At 51.8% G+C, this 22605-nt stretch overlaps 1 protein-coding gene across 1 annotated transcript; it reads left to right on the top strand.

The window, feature by feature from the left end:
- The first annotated feature begins 906 nt into the window (after nt 1-906).
- On the top strand, nt 907-22118 carry PRDM12 (PR/SET domain 12). Its single transcript, XM_032972956.2, has 5 exons — nt 907-2149; nt 12747-12955; nt 14500-14655; nt 17367-17481; nt 19725-22118. The coding sequence occupies exons 1-5, from the start codon at nt 1834-1836 to the stop codon at nt 20429-20431; spliced, it is 1503 nt and encodes a 500-aa protein (XP_032828847.2). The 5' UTR covers nt 907-1833; the 3' UTR covers nt 20432-22118.
- Nucleotides 22119-22605: the final 487 nt, after the last annotated feature.

Here is a 22605-nt window from a genome sequence, read left to right as displayed (position 1 = left end):
GCCTTTGTGTTGGAGCCGGGGGTCTCTCTCCTCTCGCTCACGCCTCCTGCTCTCCCCCCCAAAAAAAAAACCACAACCCCCACCCATCACTTTCCTCTTCACCAACGCGAACCTCCTCCCCTTGCTTCCTTGCCACTCTCCGCCCCATCATTGTGGACCCCACCAACCCCACCAAACCCTCTGTCCTACACCTCCAACTCCTATTCACCTTAAGCGATACGAGCCAGTGGCGTGCTTGGCACGGGCCCTGGTGCATGGAATTAATTTGGTGGTCCCGTGCGGCCCCCGTGGTCCCTGACGCCATTGCACCGCCTGCACACTCGACAGACTACGCCTCTGCCCCAAACCCTCAACCCAACGGACCCCACAAAGTCACCCCGCCATCCTCTCCCAGCTCCCTCCTTCTACCAAACTCCGCGCTTAACCCCAACGAGTAGCAGCAGCAGCAGCAGCTCTACCACCACTCTACTCCATCCATCCCTCACTCGTTGTCCCCACCCCCACCATCTCTCTCTCGCTTCTTCTTCCAAACACCCCGAACAGGAGGCTCTGCGCTCTGCTTCCTTCCAGCGAATGCATCGCCTCCAAGCCACACCGCACCCCTCCCTCCAGGACCTCTCTCCCTCTCCACCACCTCCTCCACTTACCCCAACCATCACCGGCACCACCCCACTCTCACCACCAAGCACATCAGCCCCGCCTCCCCCCCCCCCACCTATCCCCCCACCCACCCACCCCCCACCCACCACACACGCTTGCACAGATTGAGTGACATTAATGGGCCTTGTAGACCGCGCCAATGATCTTCAACGGGTCCATTATTAATACTGTGGGGCTGTGGGGGGGGGGGGGGGTGAGGAGGGGTGGGGGGGGCGTCAGCGGGCAGTCCTTTATAAGGCCGGGTGCGTGTTGTGCCACTCATGATAACTGCATCGAGAGAGAGAGGGGGGCCCCAACTTACTCGACACTGCGGGGAACGAGCGCTGTGCAGACCCCCCCCCCCACGTGCGCTCCCCTTCTCTCCCCCCACTCCCCCACAATAAGTAGACAGACTCACAGACACACAAACACAGACACACAGACACACACACAGACAGACTCACAGACACAGACACACAGACAGACTCACAGACACACAGACAGACTCACAGACACACACACAGACACACAGACACACAGACAGACACACAGACAGACACAGGGATCACCCCCCGCCGCTACCGCGGGACGATAAATAGACACACACACAGATATATATAAAGGCGCATACGACACGGAGATAGACAAACAGACGGATAAGCAAAAGGAGACAGAGAGACAGACAGGACCGAGACAAAAGAGACAGTCACACGTAAAGAGACACTCACAGAGAAATACGGACAGGCACACCGACTTACAGACAGGGCGGGTATACAGACAGACAGACACACCAAGAAAGATACAGAGCGTCAAACGCTCAGAAAAAGACACAGTCAGACATAAGCACACAGCCGGGAAGATACTCAGAACGACACAGACCACCACTCCTCGTCCCGCCGCGTAAAGCTTTAACAGACTTTTGGGGCAAGTGCTGTTAGCGAGCACCTACACAGACACGCAACGCAGTTACAAACGTGCATAGATATAGACACAGTCAGAGACACGCACGCCACTGCGCAAACGTTAAAACAAACACACACACACACCAAAAAAAAATTCTTCAACTCAAATAATTACATCTCCTCCCACCCACTGACCTCCTTGGAAAGAATACATTTTTATATATATCCGTGGGACCTCCTGCGAATTTGAGTTCGTTTCAGACACCCCCCCCCCACCACACCAGGCAAAGCCATGTCGGCATTCGCCAGCACCACCCACATTCTGTTCGCCGCTCAGGCCGTGGCGAGCGAACTTCAGGCGTTCAGGCCAAGCCTCTCGCTCAAGCCGTCCGGCCTCTCGTCCCTGGCCGAGATCATCACGTCGGACATACTTCACAGTTTCCTTTACGGCCGCTGGCGCAGCGCTCTCAACGAGCAGAGAGACATCGGCGGCGGCGGCGGCGGCATCGGAGGCGCCAGCGAGAGAGCCAGCGGAGCATTCAAGGCGGCGCGCGGCATCGGCGATGCGATGGTCTCCGGCGTGGTCCCTCCGTTTAGCTTCTCCGGAGGTGAGTGAGGGGTGATGAGCGTGTCCCGTTGCTGTGTATGTGGCGCAGAAGGTGGGTGGGGTGTGGGCACCGCAGTCGACCTCGTGGCACGTGCTGGGTCTGTCCCGGCGACCTCCTTGCCAGGGGGGGCGTTCGACCGGCTTCACGTGGCCTTAACGCTGCACCTAGCCTGGCACAAGCGCCGTGGTGACGTTACCGACACTTAGTGGCGAATGGCGGGTGTTGTTGTTACGTGTGTTTTGCGTGCGTCCGTGTGTGTCTCAACTCATGGAGGGGTAGCGTAACGGTTAGCGCGTTGCACTACGAACCCGGTGACCCGAGTTCAATTCCCGCTCACGGCCAACACCAGTGACGATTGTCTGAACCGGTCCTGGGCCTCGACTAGGTCGACTCAGCCTCAAATGAGTACCTGGTGCGGTGTGTAAAATATCACTACTGGGGAGACAAAGGCGGCCGGGCGTGGTGTTGGCCACCCACCCCCTCGTGTGGCGTCCCGGCCTTCATAGATGCTCGTTAACAGCACTTGCCCCAACAGTCTGCTAAGGCTATACGGGGGATCTGTGTCTTTGTCTTGCACTTGCCCCAACAGTCTGCTAAGGCTATACGGGGCATCTGTGTCTTTGTCTTGCACTTGCCCCAACAGTCTGCTAAGGCTATACGGGGGATCTGTGTCTTTGTCTTGCACTTGCCCCAACAGTCTGCTAAAGCTATACGGGGGATCTGTGTCTTTGTCTCGCACTTGCCCCAACAGTCTTCTAAGGCTATATGGGGAATCTGTGTCTTTGTCTTGCACTTGCCACAACAATCTGCTAAGGCTATACGGGGGTTCTGTGTCTTTGTCTTGCACTTGCCCCAACAGTCTGCTAAGGCTATACGGGGGATCTGTGTCTTTGTATTGCACTTGCCCCAACAGTCTGCTAAGGCTATACGGGGGATCTGTGTCTTTGTCTTGCACTTGCCCCAACAGTCTGCTAAGGCTATACGGGGGGATCTTTTTGTCTGTGTGTGTCTCTGGAGGTGAGATGAGTGCGTGCGTGTCTTTGTGAGTCTGTGACGATGTTCTCTGTCATGATGACGATGATGACTTTGTGGAAAAACGCTGCGACACTACATTGTCAGCAGCGATAGTTGTGGCAATTTGGCCACCACGAGCAACATCAATATCACCACCACCACCATCATCAGCACTAACATTACCACCAGCAACAACAACCATAGAACAACATCTGTAGCCGGGCGAAACATTTTAAGATTCGTACCACGAATGTGGAAGCCGCTTTTATATTTGAGCAATGAAGATCGATACATTTCATACAGCCACGCATACAATAATATGAAGAAGAAGAAGACAAATAATTCGCTGAGATTTTCTTATTTTTTCATTGAATGATTTGACTTCGATGTCAAAGTCGTTGCTGTCAAATTCTATCCGTCGTTTCCCATGAACTTGTGAACCGATGTCCATAGCACTCGTCTGCGTCTCACCGCCATCGTCATCTCCATCGCCATCGTCGTATTCCTCCTCTGTCAAGTTACTGAGTGGGAATTGAAGGCTCGCGGTGGCATTCAACGCGACCTCTCGTAACGAGTCCACCACGGGTCGACTCGCCACGAGTTCCTTCGCCGAACGTGGAGCGAACTCGCTCCGCTTCCGCCATTTCACTTTGGTCCATTCCTGTTTCCAACATTTTTTTTAATGCACGGTCCCGGAAAAAGGTAGCAATTGAATGAAAACGGTGGCCGGGGAAATGTATGTACATTTATATATATATTTTTTTATATCAGACTAAAAATCACAACGTGAACGTAATCCGTTCCAGACGTTGCTTTCCGCAGACGCTGTGGATTGTAACAACATCAGCATCGGCATGTTTCGTTAAAAAAAAAGATTCACATTTAAACACGTGTTCAACTAACATAAAGAGCAAAAGCAGCGTGTCCTCTATTACATCGTCAGCAGCTTCATTGCACCTATGCTTTGTACGTACCCAGAAAAAGCTTAACGGAGTCTCACGACTCTCATTAAGAGGGTCCTGCCGTCACGTGTTTGACACGTTCCCACTTTAATACGCGTTATGTCATCACATCTGTCGAGTTTTAACGATCAGAACGTGGCCTGATCAGTCGACTGAGCGGAAATAACTTTTATTTTACTTACATATATACGTATATTTGAATTTCACATCGACGGGTATGTACACTATATACTGCATTTTTATACTGCATTGACGGCGGCAACTTGAGTTCCATTCCCGAGCCAGGGCTAACATCAGTGGCGAGTGATATCCACATTTATCTGAACCCGTCCTGGGCAAACTACCACCTGCCCCCCCTCCCTACGCTTCACCAACCCACAATGAGCAGTGTGATGAAGTAGGATCAAAAAACTAAAGTTGATGATGATGCTGATGGCGATGATGGTGATGATGCTGATGGCGATGATGATGCCGATGATGATGATCATTTTCTTCCTCTGGCAGTAGTGGTAGTGATGCATATTTATACAAATGGCGTCGATTGATTCATCACCGTTGGTTCCATTCGCTTTGACTTTAAAACAACAAACGCACTTTTGATTTAACACAAAAAAAATCCTAAGCGCAATGAAAAAAACCCCCCAAGATTCGACTTTACACAAATCCAGTAACCATTCGCCCCCCCACGGAGAGTTCTTCCCCTCCAACACTGAGCCACCTCCCACCCCACCACCCTCATCCAAGGCCCCGATTCTCCACCCATCCCCAACTTCCAACCATGAAAAGTAACAAATTAAGTGGCACAATAGCGCTAATTGGGGCACTCTGCACGCTTCGTCCAATACTCATTGACCGTGAGGCACGGATGAAGGGGCAGTGTTTGTAGAAGGTGGAGAGGGGGGGGGGGGCAAGTGGGGTGAGAAGGGGGGAGGGGGTAGGAGGAGGATGGGAGGGGGGATGGGGTTGGGTCAGATTCAATACAAATCGTGCACATCTCATCGCCATAGCTTCTCGTACCCTTTCTCCACCGCGTCCACACTTTCTGTGATCACACGATTTTACCACCAAGCTAAGCAGGACATTAGGGCTGGGATGGGTGATCACTCACCGCCCCCCCCCCCCACCTGTCGACGGGGGGGGGGGTCGACACGGTAGTAAGATCCAAAGTTGTGTTCTTCTTCTTTGATCAGCGTCCACTCCCCCGTCTGCACCGACGATGCACCGAATCGGTGCGCGGTGCAGTGTGGTCAAAGAGCCCTCGCGCGTCGCGTGTGGGAGCGCCTGGCGCGGTGCGTAAACATCGGCGCTGGGAGAGACAAAGGCGGCCGGCCCGTGGAGCTGTCCAGCCACCCCCTCGTGTACCGTGCCAGCTTTCATAGGTGCTATTCGCATACAGCACTTGCCCCAACAGTCTGTTAAGGTTTTACGGGGGAACTTTGTATTTTGTCTGTGTATATATAATGTAATTCATCGGTCCTTTATCGATCTATTGCTGGATGAAGGCCTGATCATAACAGCAGTCCCCCGCTTCTGTAGCTTAATTTATCCACCTCCTCTCAACGTGGTGTGATTGGTTTTATATATGCGTGTGCATTTCATGTACGCGCATGCACGTACAAACTATGTATATATAGCTCAATCGATGCTCGCTAACACTGCAGTTACTTTCTAGAGCGTCATATAATCCGCAGAAAACGATACAGTATATGTATATAAAATCAAAATTGTTATTTAGAGATTCAAAAATCGTAAAATTGTTAAAGCGAATTTAAAGTAACGGATATCCAATTCGATCCCTAATTTATAAGTTACGTGCTCGCGAAATTATGTATATTGGTTGGCCAAATAACGAGAGATGATGGCTGTATACATTGTGTACGCACATGCTGTATGTAATAGGTGCTCGCGAACATTCATATGAATGGATTTTCAATTAAAACTCGGGGCAATCGCTAAACTTGTTACACCCGTTTCACTACATCATCATCACCACCATATTCAATCCACTGCTGGATTAAGGCATCCCCTAACGGGCACCGCCTCTCACGATCTTACAAAGAAAAAGGATCCCCCCCGTATAGCCTTCACATACGCGTGGGGCAAGTGATGTTACCGAACACCTATTAGGGCCGGCGCGGTACACGAGGTGGTGGGTGGCTATCACCACGCACAGCCACCTTTGTCTCCCGTGGTGGCGATGTTTACAGATCGAAATCAGTTACTGAGTCTACCCAGGACCGGTTCAGATAATCGTCACTGGTGTTGGCCGTGAGCAGGAAACAAACTCGGATCGTCTGGTTCACACACACACACACACGTGTGTAAAGCGATGCGTTTTCCCTAATATATCCGACGTTGTGCGCTGCACCTGCTGGCAGCAAAACGTCGGACATCGCGGCTGAACAACATCCGATTGCGACCAGGAAACAACGGAGAGATACACAGCTGCACATCCGCGAACAATTTGTGTTAATAGGTGCTCGCAAACTGAATAATAATGTTCACTTCGTTAAACTAGATGGGAGTCGAATGGGCCTGTACAGTATGTTGGAGTCTGAGCCGTTTTACTTTTTCGCTAAAATGCGTTTAGTGGAATCAAATATACTTACACACATGTGTACATGTGTGTAAGTATATTTAACGAAACGAAACAGGTGGAACGAAACAGGTGGACTTCTCCACAAATCTGGCTGTCCGCCTGATGAAGCTAGTTGTAATTACTGGCGAAACGTCGTACTCAGATTGTAAATGTTGTGGCTTGGCTCTCCAACACACCGGTGTGCTGTACTAGTGACGAATTGGCCACGTTCTGTTTACGTGACAAACCTCACTAGTTGGCTGTGTCGGGTGGTGGCGGGTTTAACGACACATTTATATATTGACGCGATCTAACCCAAAAAAACCTATATTATTGATAATATTGGTCGCGAAAGCCCACGTGTTGAACATGTGTTGATGTTTTATAATCTTTGCGTGATACACATTAAAATGTGTAACGCAATGGATTTTCTAGATATATTTCTATTTGCTTTAAATTCTAATACAATCAGCTTATTAGAAAACAACAATCTGATAAAAAAGCACCATTTACATACGTCTTCGTATTCATATATTGCCAGATATAGTATATGCCTATGTATGTTGAACTTCTTTCGCACCGTACGTAGCCAGGCGTGCTAATTGGAGGTGCGTGTGGGGAGCGGTGGCGCAGTAGTTAGCGCATCGCGCTATGAAGCAGGCAGCCCGAGATTTAAATGAGCACCTGGTGCAGGGAGACAAAGGCGGCCGGGCATGGATGGTGCTCGCTAACGGCACTTGCCCCAACAGTGTGTACGCCTACACGGGGGACATTTAGCTTTTGTGTGTGAATAAAGCGTGTGTTAGTATGTGTATATACGTACATATAACAAACATTACATCCAACATCCTCGGTATATATTATGCACGCATAACTATATTATATATACATAGACGCTTATTCACAAATATAACTATATTTGTCAACATGATATATTGTACGTGTACACAATTTATACGCACACACATGTATGTATATATATAGGTGTATGTGTTTTTATATAGATATGGGGAGCGGTGGTGTAGCGGTTAGCGCGCTGCGCTCCGAACCCGGCGACCCGAGTTCGATTCCTGCTGACGGCCAGCACCAGTGGCGAGTCTCTGAACCGGGTCCCGGGCCTCCCCTAGATCGACTCAGCCTCAAATGAGTACGTGGTGCAGGGTGTGTACTAAACATCGCCACTGGGGAGACAACTACCGGGCGCGGTGTTGGACACACCATCCACTCTCTCGTGTGCCGTTCATAGGTGCCGCTCGCCTACAGCACTTGCCCCAAAGTCTGTGAAAGGCTACGCGGGGGACCTTTGTCTGCGTGAGACAATACCGTTTGGCTGTTCATCTTCATCGATGAGATGTTCATTGCGTGTGTCTACTATACTTTAATTAACCAATGTTGATAGAGGTGTAAAGTCGATTGTATCATGCCGCACTTTATATTTCAACCATTATTCATCATATAGGCGTAATGTCAATAAAATTGTCCCGTGTTTAACCGGTTGAGAGCTCTTATTTTTAAATCAATTGATCATAATCATCATCAGCCATGGCCAATCCACTGCTGGATGAAGGCCTCCCCAGGCCGCTTGCCATCTATCTCTCCGCACTCCAAAGACGAATACAAAGATCCCCCGTGTAGCCTTTTACAGACTGTTGGGGCAAGTGCTGTTTGCGAGTGGCACCTTTGAAGGCGGGCACGACACACGAAGGGGGTGGGTGGCCAGAACCACGCCCGGCCGCCTTTGTCTCCCCAGCGGCGATGTTTATGCATCACCGAGGACCGGTTCAGATAATCGTCACCGGTGTTGGTGGCCGTGAGCGGGGAACGGGTTCGGGTCGCCGGGTTCGTAGCGCAGCGCGCTAACCGCCGCACCACCGCTCCTCACTCGCTCGCTCGCTCGCACGCACGCACTGAGTCGCACGCTCATTCGAACGCGCTCGCCACGCTCTCACACACTGACGCACACACACGGTCACTTGCGTGTGTGTGTGTGTGTGTGAAGGCGTGCACACACACACACACACTTGCACACACACCGTCACGTACGCACTCACACACATACTTGGCGGGGGTTTTATTTTTTTGCCGTAACGCGGTGTGGCAGGCGTATCAGCAGCAGTCCGTGGGAAAAGTAGCGAGAGCGAGGAACAGCTAGAGCAGTCAGCAATAGCCAGCACTCCCAGCAACAGCACTCCCAGCAACATCACTCCCAGCAACAGCACACCCAGCAACAGCACTCCCAGCAACATCACTCCCAGCAACATCACTCCCAGCAACAGCACTCCCAGCAACAGCACTCCAAGAAACAGCACACCCAGCAACAGCCAGAGCACCCAGCAACAGCACTCCCAGCAACAGCACACCCAGCAACAGCACTCCCAGCAACAGCACTCCCAGCAACATCACTCCCAGCAACAGCACTCCCAGCAACAGCACTCCCAGCAACAGCACTCCCAGCAACATCACTCCCAGCAACAGCACACCCAGCAACAGCCAGAGCACCCAGCAACAGCACTCCCAGCAACAGCACTCCCAGCAACATCACTCCCAGCAACAGCACACCCAGCAACAGCCAGAGCACCCAGCAACAGCACTCCCAGCAACAGCACTCCCAGCAACAGCACTCCCAGCAACAGCACTTGGTATCACGTCGAGGGGACGGATCGAAACCCGCAGTGGCGTTCATCCAGCAGTAGCTTGAACATGGCCGGGTCGCTTCTCCAATCACGAGGGGGCACGATCACTTTCATCTCTCCTCTCATCTCGCGTGTTATCTCTTTGACTCTCTAACTATTTCACCTCGTCGTCATCATTCGTATCTTATTAGCGACTCGCCCTCCAGTAAAACCGGACGCATTATTGCGCCGCTCCCCGCCCCCCGCCCCAAAAAACGTGGAGACAATTAACATAAGATAATAAACAATACATAATAAACAATAGACAATAAACAATACGTAATAAACAATAGGCAATAAATACAACAGAGCAGAGCTACAAGGAGCCCGTGTGGGATTCCGCGTGTGATTTGCAAATGTGTGCAGAGCGAGTTCTTTGACCAGAGGGTTGCTCGTCGTCAGTTTCCGTAGCTGCTCATTATTATAGCTGGCAACCCATACCCTATCAACCCATACCCTGTCAACCCATACCCTGTCAACTCATACCCTGTCAACCCATACCCTGTCAACCCATACCCTGTCAACTCATACCCTATCAACTCATACCCTATCAACTCATACCCTGTCAACCCATAACCTGTCAACCCATACCCTATCAACCCATACCCTGTCAACCCATACCCTGTCAACCCATACCCTATCAACCCATACCCTATCAACCCATACCCTGTCAACCCATACCCTATCAACCCATACCCTGTCAACCCATACCCTGTCAACCCATACCCTGTCAACCCATACCCTGTCAACCCATGCCCTGTCAACCCATACCCTGTCAACCCATGCCCTGTCAACCCATACCCTATCAACCCATACCCTGTCAACCCATACCTTGTCAACCCATACCCTATCAACCCATACCCTGTCAAAACATACCCTGTCAACCCATACCCTATCAACCCATACACTGTCAACCCATACCCTGTCAACCCATACCCTATCAACCCATACCCCGTCAACCCATACCCCGTCAACCCATACCCTGTCAACCTATACCCTGTCAACCCATACCCTGTCAACCCATGCCCTGTCAACCCATGCCCTGACAACCCATACCTTGTCAACCCATACCCCGTCAACCCATACTCCGTGAACCCATACCCCGTCAACCCATACCTTGTCAACCCATACCTTGTCAACCCATACCCTGTCAACCCATACCTTGTCAACCCATACCCTGTCAACCCATACCCTGTCAACCCATACCCCGTCAACCCATACCCTGTCAACCCATACCACGTTAACCCATACCCTGTCAGCCCATACCCTGTCAACCCATGCCCTATCAACCCATACCCTGTCAACCCATACCCTGTCAACTCATACCCTGTCAACCCATACCTTGTCAACCCATACCTTGTCAACCCATACCCTGTCAACCCATACCCTGTCAACCCATACCCTGTCAATCTATACTCCGTGAACCCATACCCTGTCAACCCACACGGTTTCCCCTGTATTCTTGTACAGGGAAATTGAGTTTTCAGGTCCATACGGCGTACAGCCGTTACCATGCGGGCAATAACAAAACAATGTGTTTGTGTTTCTCTCCCTTGTGATGCGAATTTGTAGGATGAATGTTGAGATTCATAAGGGGCACGGGTTAACCAATAAGATCTGAATCGGTCTGTAATGAAGTAGGGCACTGATCAGGTTTGACAGCTTTGATGTCATTACAACAACCTCCACCCCGCTAGCTCCGCGCCGAAGACAAACTCACCTTGGGAATCGTTCTGCAACCCGCGTGTGAGTTTGTGCGTTTCCCTCTAACGCGCGCACGCGTGCCGCGCCAACGCCCGGTGGCGATTGTCTGAACCGCTCCTGGGCCTCCCCGCTGTAGGTCGACTCAGCCTTAAATAATTACAAAACAAACACAAAATCAGGACTTTTATGAGAGAGACATAGACGGCCTGGCTTGATACTGACCACGCCACCACACCCCCCCCCTTCCCCATTGTGCGCCGTTCATAGCCGCCTGCTAACGGGCACTTGCCCCAGCAGCTTGTGTTAGCCTATGCGGGTTATCTTTGTATTTATAATTTAAAGCCCCGCCACCCCCCGCCGGAATGATGAATGGCGGTCGCATTCCTCTAAGCAATACGCGAGTGCGTGGCCGTGTGAATTTATAGGCATTAATTCGTGACGAGAGAGCGTGGGGCTCTTTTCTGTAACAAAACGTGGGCTTTAAAAAAAAATAAAGAAAAAAAAGTTGGGGTAGGAGGGGGACAAGAGGAGTTGGGGGGGAGGGGACGGGCGGAGAGTTTGAGGTATGAAATGGGATTTAAATGCCGTCGTTTAAGCGCTGCTGGTGCTGGTGCTGCTGTGAATGCTCAGCCGTGTGGTCGGAAAGCGATTACCCCGGGCGGCGCGTTCTCACTCGCTCGGCGTGCGTGCGAGAGTTGCGAGCGAGTGTGTGAGTGTGTGAGTGAGAGTGTGAGAGTGCGTGAGAGTGTGTGAGTGTGTGAGTGTGTGTGAGTGTTTGTGAGTTGAGTGTGTGGGGAGCGGTAGTGTAGCGGTTAGCGCGCTGCACTATGAACGTGGTAGACCCGGGTTCGATTCCCGCTCACGGCCAACACCAGTGACGACTATCTGAACCGGTCCTGGGCCTCCCTTAGATCGACTCAGCTTGAAATGAGTACCTGGTGCGGTGGAGTAAGCATCGCCTCTGGGGAGACAAAGGCGGTCTGGCGTGGTGCTGGCCACCCATCCCCTCGTGTACCGTTCCGGCCTTCATAGGTGCTCGCTAACAGCACTTGCCCCTACAGTCTAAGGCTATACGGGGGATCTTGCTTTGTGTGTGTGAGTGTGAGCGTGTGAGCGTGAGAGTGGATCGTACGGTCTCGGCTCATTAAAGCGCATTACGATTTCATTGAGGGTTAGTGACGCGCCGGGGGGGGGGGGGTACAGGGTGTATAGACCGCGAGACAGCGAGACTCGCCGATTGCACTTTCATCGTTGTCGTCGTCTTCATCATTATTATCATCTACATAATCATCGTCACCATCATCGTCGTCATTATCCTCACCGTCGTCATCATCACCATCAATACGCAGACACACTCACGTGGACACGCAGGGATAACAAAGGCAAAGATCCCCCTACCGGTATAGCCTCTACAGACTTTTTGACCTGAAGCCGAGCCTTCTTTCACAGGTGCTTCTCGCTCAGAGCACTTGCCTCAACAGCCCGTTGGGGCTGCATGGGGGGATCTCTGTCTGGTCTGGTCACGTAGTATGCATGTCTCTTGAACTTCTTTCGCGCCGTACGTAGCCAACCGTGCTCATCGGAGGTGCGGGGGAAGGACCTGCAGTGCACCTAGCGTGGCACAAGCGCCGTGGTGACGTTTGTTGTTGTTGTTGTCGGTCACGCAGGCGTCGCCACTTTGGCCAAGCTGGACAAGATGTCGAGTTTGGCTCTGCCTGCCGAACTCACCGTGGCACCAAGCTCCGTGCCCGGGGAAGACCTGGGCATCTACACGAGAACCTGGATCAAGCAGGGGACCGAAATGGGACCTTTCACGGGCAAGATGATTCCCCCGGACGGTGTGGACATCTTCAAGAACAACAACCTCATGTGGGAGGTATGGAGCCGTGGAACCGGGGCATTGCAACGGGTGGCTGAGATAGACTATGAACTAAACTTAGTTTGTTTTAAACCAAGTTAAGGCTTTACTGAGCTATGTAGCTCTATTGTTTGCAGAAGCGACCCTGACCACGAATGATAGCTCCAACGAAGTCGCTTATCATCGTGTGGACATTTATAGCAGCGGAATACTCTAAACGCGTGTTTCTCGGTGTGGAGGGGAAAACGGGATGACCTGCAAAAACGAGACCACGGGGAGAGAGACTTCGACAAACTCCAAATATACAGCAGCAGGCGTCAGGGTCGGGATCTAATCCACGACCTCCTGTATACCAGGCGAGGTAGTTAACATCGCAGGAATTGATTCCAAGTTTACTCTCCAACGAGGCCCCCCCCCGAGATCTTCGGATCGTCTTCTTCTAGGAAAGATGTCTTTAGATTATTTTGATTATTTGGCTGCTATAAATTTCCACGTTGATATAAGCCACTTCGTTGAGCTATCATTTGTGGTCAGGTCGCTTCTGAAAAATGAGAAGCTGATAGCTCAGTGGGCCTTAACTGTTAAAGTAAAATAAAGAAATGTATTTGCTTAACTTTCCTACACTTTGCACTCCTATCGTGTTTTTTGTACTGTTTATTGTTGTTGTTACTGATGTCACTTTCTGACCCGCCCCTACCGGACATCTGTGAAAAAGAGCTTCATAGCTCATCGGATTTCCTCTTCGAGTCTAAATACAGATTCAGATCCTGAGTACTCCGAGGTCAAGCCTAATTTTTCTGGGGTGATCGGTGATTTTTTGTTTTGTTTGCACAGCGCAGCTCCCAGACTCCGGAACGAACGCTCGCAACGCTCGTTCGGTCCCGTCTCTAAAAATCTCACCTCTTTAAATTGGCCCTTTACCACCCCCCCCCCCCCCACCCCCGGTTTTGACCGTTCGCCCTGCAGGTTCTGTTTATTTCCTGCTTGGTGGGATTTGCGGATGAAATGCGCCTTACAAATGTAAATTACGATTACGACAGCAGTTCTGCAGTGACAACTTCCGGGGGACTTACTCTGACACAGGGTGATGCGCACCTGGCTGAGGTTGTTCCAAATAGAAATCGCTTGGGTGGGTGGGGGGGGGGGGCTTCGTCCAGCAGTGGATCGAGCATGGATAAATGATGACGATGTTGAGATGGCGATGGTTTTGGAAGGACTTCGTCCAGCAGTGAATCGAGCATGGCTGATTGATGATGATGTTGACATTACGATGGTAAGTGGATCAAGCATGGCTGTTTGATAATGATGATTATGAAGTGCCGATGACGATCATCATCATGCCTGACAATCACGATGATAACCATGGCTGATGATGACGATCATGGCTGATGATGATGATAATATAAATCATATGATGATGATCATCATCATGGCCGTCGATGATGAGGATCATGGCTGACGATCGCTTATGATGATCATGACTGGTAGATGATGATCAGGTTGATGAGGATCATCATAACTCGTGATAATGATGATGGTGATGATGACGATGTCCTCGGCAGGTGTTCAACGAGGATGGCACGGTGCGTCACTTTGTGGACGCGAGCCAGGACAACCACCGCAGCTGGATGACTTACATCCGCTGTGCGCGCAACGAGCAGGAGCAGAACCTGGAGGTCGTGCAGATCGGCAACAGCATCTACTACAAGGCCCTGGAGGTGGGTGCAGAGGCGGAGAGTGACGGAGAGAGGTGACGGAGAGAGGTGACGGAGAGAGATGACGGAGAGAGGTAACGGAGAGAGATGACGGAGAGAGATGACGGAGAGAGATGACGGAGAGAGATGATGGAGAGATGATGGTTGAGAGATGGAAAGAAATAGAGAGAGATGGAGAGAGATTGAGAGAGATGATGGAAAGAGATGATGATGGAGAGATGGAGAGAGATAGAGAGAGAGGGAGATATATAGAGAGAGATTGAGAGAGATGATGGAGAGAGATGATGATGGAGAGATGGAGAGAAATTGAGAGAGATGATGGAGATAGATGATGATAGATAGATGGAGATAGATAGATAGAGAAGGAGAGATATGATGGAAAGATGGAGATAGATGGAGAGAGATTTAGATAGATTCAGAGAGATGATGGCGAGAGATGGAGAGAGATGGAGAGATGGAGAAAGATGATGGATAGAGATGGAGAGAGATTATGTAGAGGGATGATGGAGAGAGACGGAGGAGCGGAGAAAGAGAGATGCTGAGAGGGATAGAAACAGAGCCAGAGCAACAGAGAAAGATATAAAGGCACACAATACGCGAAGGTAGAGCGAGATAACGACAGAGAGACAAAGACACACACAGAGACATAGATAGACCCTCAGAAAGACACAGTTGGCTGGTTGATTATGGTTAAGGGTCGAAATTGTACCCGTGGCTGGTCGCCTGTAGTTTGCTGGAGTTGAAGTTCTTCAATAGACCTCTTCATCACAATGGTTACATGCCCCGGAAAAAGTGTTTGCCATATGCCAATCAAACTTAATTTTCATTTTCACTCAAAATTAAATTTAGGGCAGACCCGATTTCGATTCCCGCTCACGGCCACCAACAACGGTGACGATTATCTCACGGCACTTACCCCATCAGTCTGTTAAGGCTATACGGGGAACTCTTTGTCTTTGTGGTCACTGGTGACCGGGCACGGACCCATCAATTTGCTAACTTGAGAACCCGCTTTTGAGATAGTCGGGTGGCTAAGACTTGGATGTAAACCCATGCTTTCATCAGTGCTGGCTCAGTGTCTCTGGCACGGCCATTATGAACCCATCGGAGCAACCCAGCAGTTGTCAAGTTTTAAGTTGATTTAGTTTAACCAGGTGAAAAATCAAGAGATCAGGATGAGTCTCATTTGCAAGGGTGACCTGGGTGAATGAGAGTGGGTGATTGAGTGAATGGATGAGTGGGTAAAATAAGTGGGCGAGTGAATGAGTGGGTGGGTGAGTGGGCGAGTGAGTTAGTGAATAGGTGGGTGAGTGAATTAATGAGTGGGTGAATTCGTGGGTGAGTATGTGCGTGAGTGAGTGGGTGAATGAGTGGGTAGCTGGGTGGGTAAATTAATTAGTGGATGGATGGGTGAGTGAGTGAATGAATGAGTTGGTGAATTCGTGGCCGAGTATGTGCGTGAGTGGGTGAATGAATGGGTAGCTGGGTGGGTTAATTAATTAGTGGATGGGTGAGTATGAGTGAGTTGGCGAGTGAGTGATTAGGTAAGTTCAAGCTGCAATTTTACTTTACTTAACCAGCTGAGAAATTCACAGCGACCAGGATGAGCATTCGTTTACAGGAGTGACTTAGTTCACCAAAATCAACCTTCAACCTCACGTCAAAACCTCCGAGAACGCACAGCTAGCCGATCAGACCATTAGACCATTCCTAACTGACAATAATATGAATAACAATGCACATTTGTAAAGTGGCTAATTTCCTCCGCAGATCCTAATGGACCACTGTGTATGGAAAGCCAGGAAATACACAGATACAGGGTACACGGCTAGAACTAGTCGTGGTGCGAAGGTCGGTTTAAGGGAGGTGAATTTTCAAGACAGGACCCAAACAATATACCTAACGACTCCGATTGTCTTATTAGCGAGGCGTTCCGTGGGCTCGGAGGTGCACAGGTGGCAAACAACCCCATGCAGAGCCTTGACCTCGGAATCCTTAGAGAACAAGGCGATACGAACATCTCAGGGACTTCGCTGGGAGACTCAACACTGATCATCAATTCCTGTCGATATGGCGGGGCAAAGGCACTCAACAGCCTTGTAGATCGGAAGTAGCAGCAGCAGGATGTCATAGTCCACTCGACACTTGACTGGTAGCCAGTGCGAGAGACAATAGAGCAAGTGTGTGTATGTACAGGCAGTCTTCGACTTACGAACATCGCGCTGACTTTTTTTTATATACCAATGACTTAAAACGCGAACTCTCACTTGCAAATTGAACCGCGGGACAATTTTGCTCGGCTGAGCGATCCTCCACGAGATGTAAAGAGTCAGCCTCGCGCTGGGAGTGAGCGCTTGTGCGTGTGTGTGTGGGGGCATTTAAATACAGTACATTTACTGTATTCCGACTTACGAACCGCTCGACTTACGAACGGGCAACATGAACTAATTGTGTTCGTAAGTCGGAGACTGCCCAACCTATTGACGTTTAACTTCTTTCGCGCGCCGTACGTAGCCAACCGTGCGAATCGCTGGCGCGAGGTGGTGGGGGGGGGGGGGGTAGGACAACAAAACTAAAATACAAAAAGATGATGCATGTGCTCACGTAACGGTGTGAGTGTAAGGACTCTCTATAGCAGCCCGAGTCTATGACTGCGCACCACCTCCATAGATTCGTAACCCTCTCTGTACCTTCTCCTCCTCTTCAATGTACAGCCCATCCCGCCTGACCAGGAGCTGCTGGTGTGGTACAGTTTCTCGCACAACACCTTCCTGGGCATCCCCGGAGTGCCCGGCATCGAAGACGAACAACGCAAGAAGCACAAAGACGGTGAGACGCAAGGGGGGGGGGGAGACACGCGGATAAGAGACACGCGGACACTGCGGACACGCATGGAGACGCACTGAGACACAGCTACAGAGACGCACTGAGACACAGCTACAGAGACATAGGGACGCATGGGCGAACAGATGCACAGACGAAGAGACGGACACACAGAGACACAGATACAGACACACAGAGCCACAGATACAGAGACAGACACGGAGACACAGACACGCAGGGACACGCTGGTTAGGGTTAGTGTCAGTGGTAGAACTCGTGCTCGTGGCTGGGCTGATTGGTTGGTTGTGTCGGTGGTTAGTGTGTGCTTGACTAGCTGGTTATTGGTAGGATTAGTAGTACGAGTGGGCTGGTGACTAGTTGGTTAGTGGTAGGGTTAGTAGTTGTTGTGTTTGGTTGGCTAGTAAGGGTTAGGGGTAAGGTTAGGGTCGGTGGCAGGGTGAGTGCTAAGGGGTGGGTGGCCTATTTAATTATAACATTCCTAACTGCAACTTAAAAATAATTTTAGCTCACAAACCTTCACTCTCATGTGAGAGAGACATCGTGTAAGTCACAGCCGAACTGTGTAGCCACGAGAGGAGAGCCACGTGCTCTCTTCTGGGTTCGCATCTTCCTCAGAACTTTTCACGTGGCATTAAGCCGAAGTCAAACCCCCTGTCGCCTTCCTCCGTGGCCAAACTCACCCCAGCTCATCCACCCGCTCTGGATCTTCCTATAGAGTGGTGGTGGGGGGTGGGTGAGTGGTGGTGGTGGTGGTGGTGGGGGCAGAGATATTTAACTCAAGTTTTGGGTTCGTCCTGGCCTATAATTAAAGCAAACATTGTTTTTGTTTTGTTATTCTTTAAGCTGAAGCAAATTAATTTGATTTCTCGAGAGCGGCAGACAGCCAGCGGTTACCTTTGTTACCGGGCGAGTAAACAGCCGAGGGCAGTTGGGAATCTCCCGAGTCGATCGTATCCAGTAGGAGCATTTGTTTAAGCAACTGAAGAAGAATGAGAAGGCAAAACACAATCCCTCGACCGGAGTCGACCTTCCGGGCCTCATCGGCAGAGTCGAACAATATCGCCGTGCTGCTGGGTCCTGCCCGATGTTTTTCGGTGAGAAAATCCCCCCTCCACGGCGGAGGGTGGTGGGGGGGGCGAGACGTGTCTCGTTGTCCTTCCCCCGCACCTCAGATTAGCACGGTTGGCTACGATACGGTGCGAAAGAAGTTCAACGTACACATACGTACGTACCACAGCAGCAGCAGCAACAACAACAACAGAGCAGTCGTGTACACCTCGTGACTGTGCGTGGCAGCTGACGGAGAGCACTGTGGGTACCGGTGATGGATGAGTGCCGTGGGCGAGGAGCGTGGCTCAATTCCCACTCCTGACTCGACAGCCAAAGAAACAGAAATGGAATATTCATGATCGTCTGTCAATGTGTCTGTTTGTATCTCCGTCCGTCCATCTATCAGTCTCCCTGTCTGTCTCCCTGTCTGTCCATCTATCAGTCTCTCTGTTTGTCTATCCGTCTGCCTGTCCATCTATCAGTCTCTCAGGTCAGTCTCCCTGTCTGTCTCCCTGTCAGTCTCTCTGTCTGCCTCCCTGTCTGTCTCTCTGTCAGTCTCCCTGTCTGCCTCCCTGTCAGTCTCCCTGTCTGTCTCCCTGTCAGTCTCTCTGTCTGTCTCCCTGTCTGTCTCCCTGTCAGTCTCCCTGTCAGTCTCCCTGTCTGTCTCCCTGTCTGTCTCCCTGTCTGTCTCCCTGTCAGTCTATCTGTCTGTCTCCCTGTCTGTCTCCCTGTCAGTATATCTGTCTGTCTCCCTGTCTGTCTCCCTGTCAGTCTATCTGTCTGTCTCCCTGTCAGTCTGTCTGTCTCCCTGTCTGTCTCCCTGTCTGTCTCCCTGTCAGTCTATCTGTCTGTCTCCCTGTCTGTCTCCCTGGCAGTCTATCTGTCTGTCTCCCTGTCTGTCTCCCTGTCAGTCTATCTGTCTGTCTCCCTGTCTGTCTCCCTGTCAGTCTATCTGTCTGTCTCCCTGTCTGCTTGCGCATTTATCTCCCCCTCCGTCGATTATATCTCTCTGTCCGTGTCTCCATCCATCCACCAGTCTGTCGACTGATCCGACTGTCTGCCTGTCCGTCCACGTTTATGTGAATCCGTCTGCCAATAATATCACACGACCCGTGACTTCACATCACACGGCCCGTGACTTCATATCTATCCCGAACCTCCCCCCCCAACCCCAACAGACGAACTCCAACTTCTCGACTGCCAAGGTGTCGGCGGAGGCGGCGGTGGTGGCGGTGGCTTCATCATCAGCAGCAGCAGCGCCAGCAGCAGCAGCAGCAGCCTCAGCCTCAGCAGCAGCAGCAACAGCAGCAACCTCGGCGGTGGCGGCGGCGGCGGTGGCGGCAGCAAACTGCGCTGCGTCATCTGCCACCGCGGATTCAACTCGCGCAGCAACCTGCGCTCCCACATGCGCATCCACACGCTGGACAAGCCCTTCGCCTGCCGCTTCTGCAGCCGCCGCTTCAGCCAGTCGTCGACGCTGCGCAACCACGTGCGCCTGCACACGGGCGAGCGCCCCTACAAGTGCCACGTGTGCCAGAGCGCCTACTCGCAGCTCGCCGGCCTGCGCGCCCACCAGAAGTCCGCGAGGCACCGGCCCGCGGCCCTCTCGGCCGCCGCTGCGGCAGCCGCGGCGGCCGCGGCGGCGGCGGCGTTGGTCGGCGGCGGCGGCGGCGGCGGCGTCGTGCCGGTCTCCCATCATCAGAATCATCATCAGCAGCAGCAGCAGCATCATCAGCAGCAGCAGCATCATCAGCAGCAGCATCATCAGCAGCAGCAGCATCATCAGCAGCAGCATCAGCATCAGCGGTCCCACGCGCTTCCCGCGGGCTGCATCCCGATTGCCGCTGGGTCGATGCACGGCCACATGCCGGCCTTAGCGCTGTGAGGAGCTTGCCACTGCCAGGGTTTTTCGTCCGTGACTCTTGACAGCTCTCCGCGATTCTGCCCGACTCTCTGTGACTCCTCTCCTTTACGGCTGTCCGGCGTGACTCTCTCCATCCTACGTCTCTCCCTCCCAGTCTCTCTTCTGTGATGACCCTCGTCCAAATCGATCTGGGGTATATCCCTGACTCTCTACACCTCTCCAGGACCCAATGGTCTGTTAATCTATTAATCACTTTTAATTTTACCCGGTAAAGGCCCACTGAGCTGCGTAGCTCTTTTTGAGAAGAGACCTGGCCACAGATGATAGCGCAAGGGAGTGGATTATCACGTGGAAATGGAGAGCAGACAAAATCGGAGGACCCGGTGAAAAATCCACGCGGCCATGGGGAGACGCACGAACTTAAAATATACAGCAGGCGTCAGGGTCGAGATGGAACCCACGACCTCCTGTACACCAGGCGAGGTAGTTAACATCTCCTAGCCACCGTGATGATGATGAGAGAGAGACACGCAAACTCCAAATATACAGCAGCAGGCGTTAGGGTCGGGATCGAACCCACGACCTCCTGTACACCAGGCGAGGTAGTTAACATCTCCTAGCCACCGTGATGATGATGATGAGAGAGACACTGCAAACTCCAAATATACAGCAGCAGGTGTCAGGGTCGGGATGGAATCCACGACCTCCTGTATACCAGGCGAGGTAGTTAACATCTCCTAGCCACCGTGATGATGATGAGAGAGAGACACGCAAACTCCAAATAAACAGCAGCAGGCGTCAGGGTCGGGATCGAACCCACGACCTCCTGTATACCAGGCGGAGTAGTTAACATCTCCTAGCCACCGTGATGATGAGAGAGAGAGACACTGCAAACTCCACATATACAGCAGCAGGCGTTAGGGTCGAGATGGAACCCTCGACCTCCTGTATACCACGCGAGGTAGTTAACATCTCCTAGCCACCGTTGCTCCTGATCTGGCCCGAGTCAGACACTCATGAGTCCATCAGTCCACCGGACATGGGTAAAACTACTGGACATCTGTGAAGTAGAGCTCCGCTGGATTCATCCGGTATAAATACAGATCCTCATTCTGTTATCGGCCTTCCGGACCAATGTTTTCCTGGCAGCGGCCGTCGACAAATCAGCTAAACGTCTGGGTTGGTTTTCACTTCTCTGGGACTCATCGGCAGCAAGAGTCCCCATCAAATCCGCGTGATGGGTTCCATTCAGCATGAATCTGTCATAGAGTCCAGGTCCGTCCACTGTTTGGTAGCGCTGAGCTAGGTTTTGAGATGGGAGGATGTCCCGAGCGGACACTGAACCAGTGGTGGACATTCCACATTACCGTGACGAGACGCAGTTCATCCATGCATGTCGACTGGTGGCCACTGTTTCATGGCTTGGGGAGGCTTTCATCCAGCAGTAGACTGATCATGGCTGATGGTGATTATGATGACGTTACTGCTGATGTTGATGGTACATATACTGGGGGAAATGCGGCTGTGGAGGCTTGTTGCCGTCCCAGCCTTACAGCCGGGCTAATGCCCCAGCTGCAGGCTGGTTGCTGCCGTTCACCTCGAGACGCACAGGGACAGCTGCCATCGGGGGGGGGGGGGTCCCCTAGGCGACAACTACGGTGGGGCATTGAAATCGTTGAGGTGATGGAGGTGGTGGAGGTGGTGGAGGTTGATGGAGGTGGTGGAGGTGGTGGAGGTGGTGGAGGTTGGTGGAGGTGGTGGAGGTGGTGGAGGTTGATGGAGGTGGTGGAGGTGGTGGAGGTGATGGAGGTTGGTGGAGGTGGTGGAGGTGGTGGAGGTTGATGGAGGTGGTGGAGGTGGTGGAGGTTGATGGAGGTTGATGGAGGTTGATGGAGGTGGTGGAGGTTGGTGGAGGTGGTGGAGGTGGTGGAGGTTGATGGAGGTGGTGGAGGTGATGGAGGTTGGTGGAGGTGGTGGAGGTGGTGGAGGTTGATGGAGGTGGTGGAGGTGGTGGAGGTGGCGGAGATGGTGGAGGTGGTGGTGGAGGTGTACGTATGGCTCTGGCGTGCAAATGCAAAACCCGGAATCCTTACAGAATTCCGAGATCGCTCCTGGAGAGTGATGTATGTCATCGATAGTAACGCTATGTGTGTGTGTGTGTTGGAATGGCTGTTAATGACCCTTTACGTAGCACT

Source organism: Petromyzon marinus, chromosome 50, assembly GCF_048934315.1.
Source record: "Petromyzon marinus isolate PM22_M1 ecotype Great Lakes invasive population chromosome 50, UKy_Petmar_22M1.pri1.0, whole genome shotgun sequence".
Classification (NCBI taxonomy): Eukaryota; Metazoa; Chordata; class Hyperoartia; order Petromyzontiformes; family Petromyzontidae; genus Petromyzon; species Petromyzon marinus.
Note: the sequence above shows the minus strand (reverse complement) of the source record. Positions and strands in the feature narration are given on the sequence as shown.

What these genes read in the sequence shown, in the direction of transcription:
- PRDM12 (XM_032972956.2), top strand. Translation starts at nt 1,834, where the DNA reads ATGTCGGCATTCGCCAGCACCACCCACATTCTGTTCGCCGCTCAGGCC. An exon ending in TCTACTACAAGGCCCTGGAG is followed by an intron (nt 14,656 to 17,366) that starts GTGGGTGCAGAG and finishes TTCAATGTACAG; the next exon opens with CCCATCCCGCCTGACCAGGA. An exon ending in ACGCAAGAAGCACAAAGACG is followed by an intron (nt 17,482 to 19,724) that starts GTGAGACGCAAG and finishes CAACCCCAACAG; the next exon opens with ACGAACTCCAACTTCTCGAC.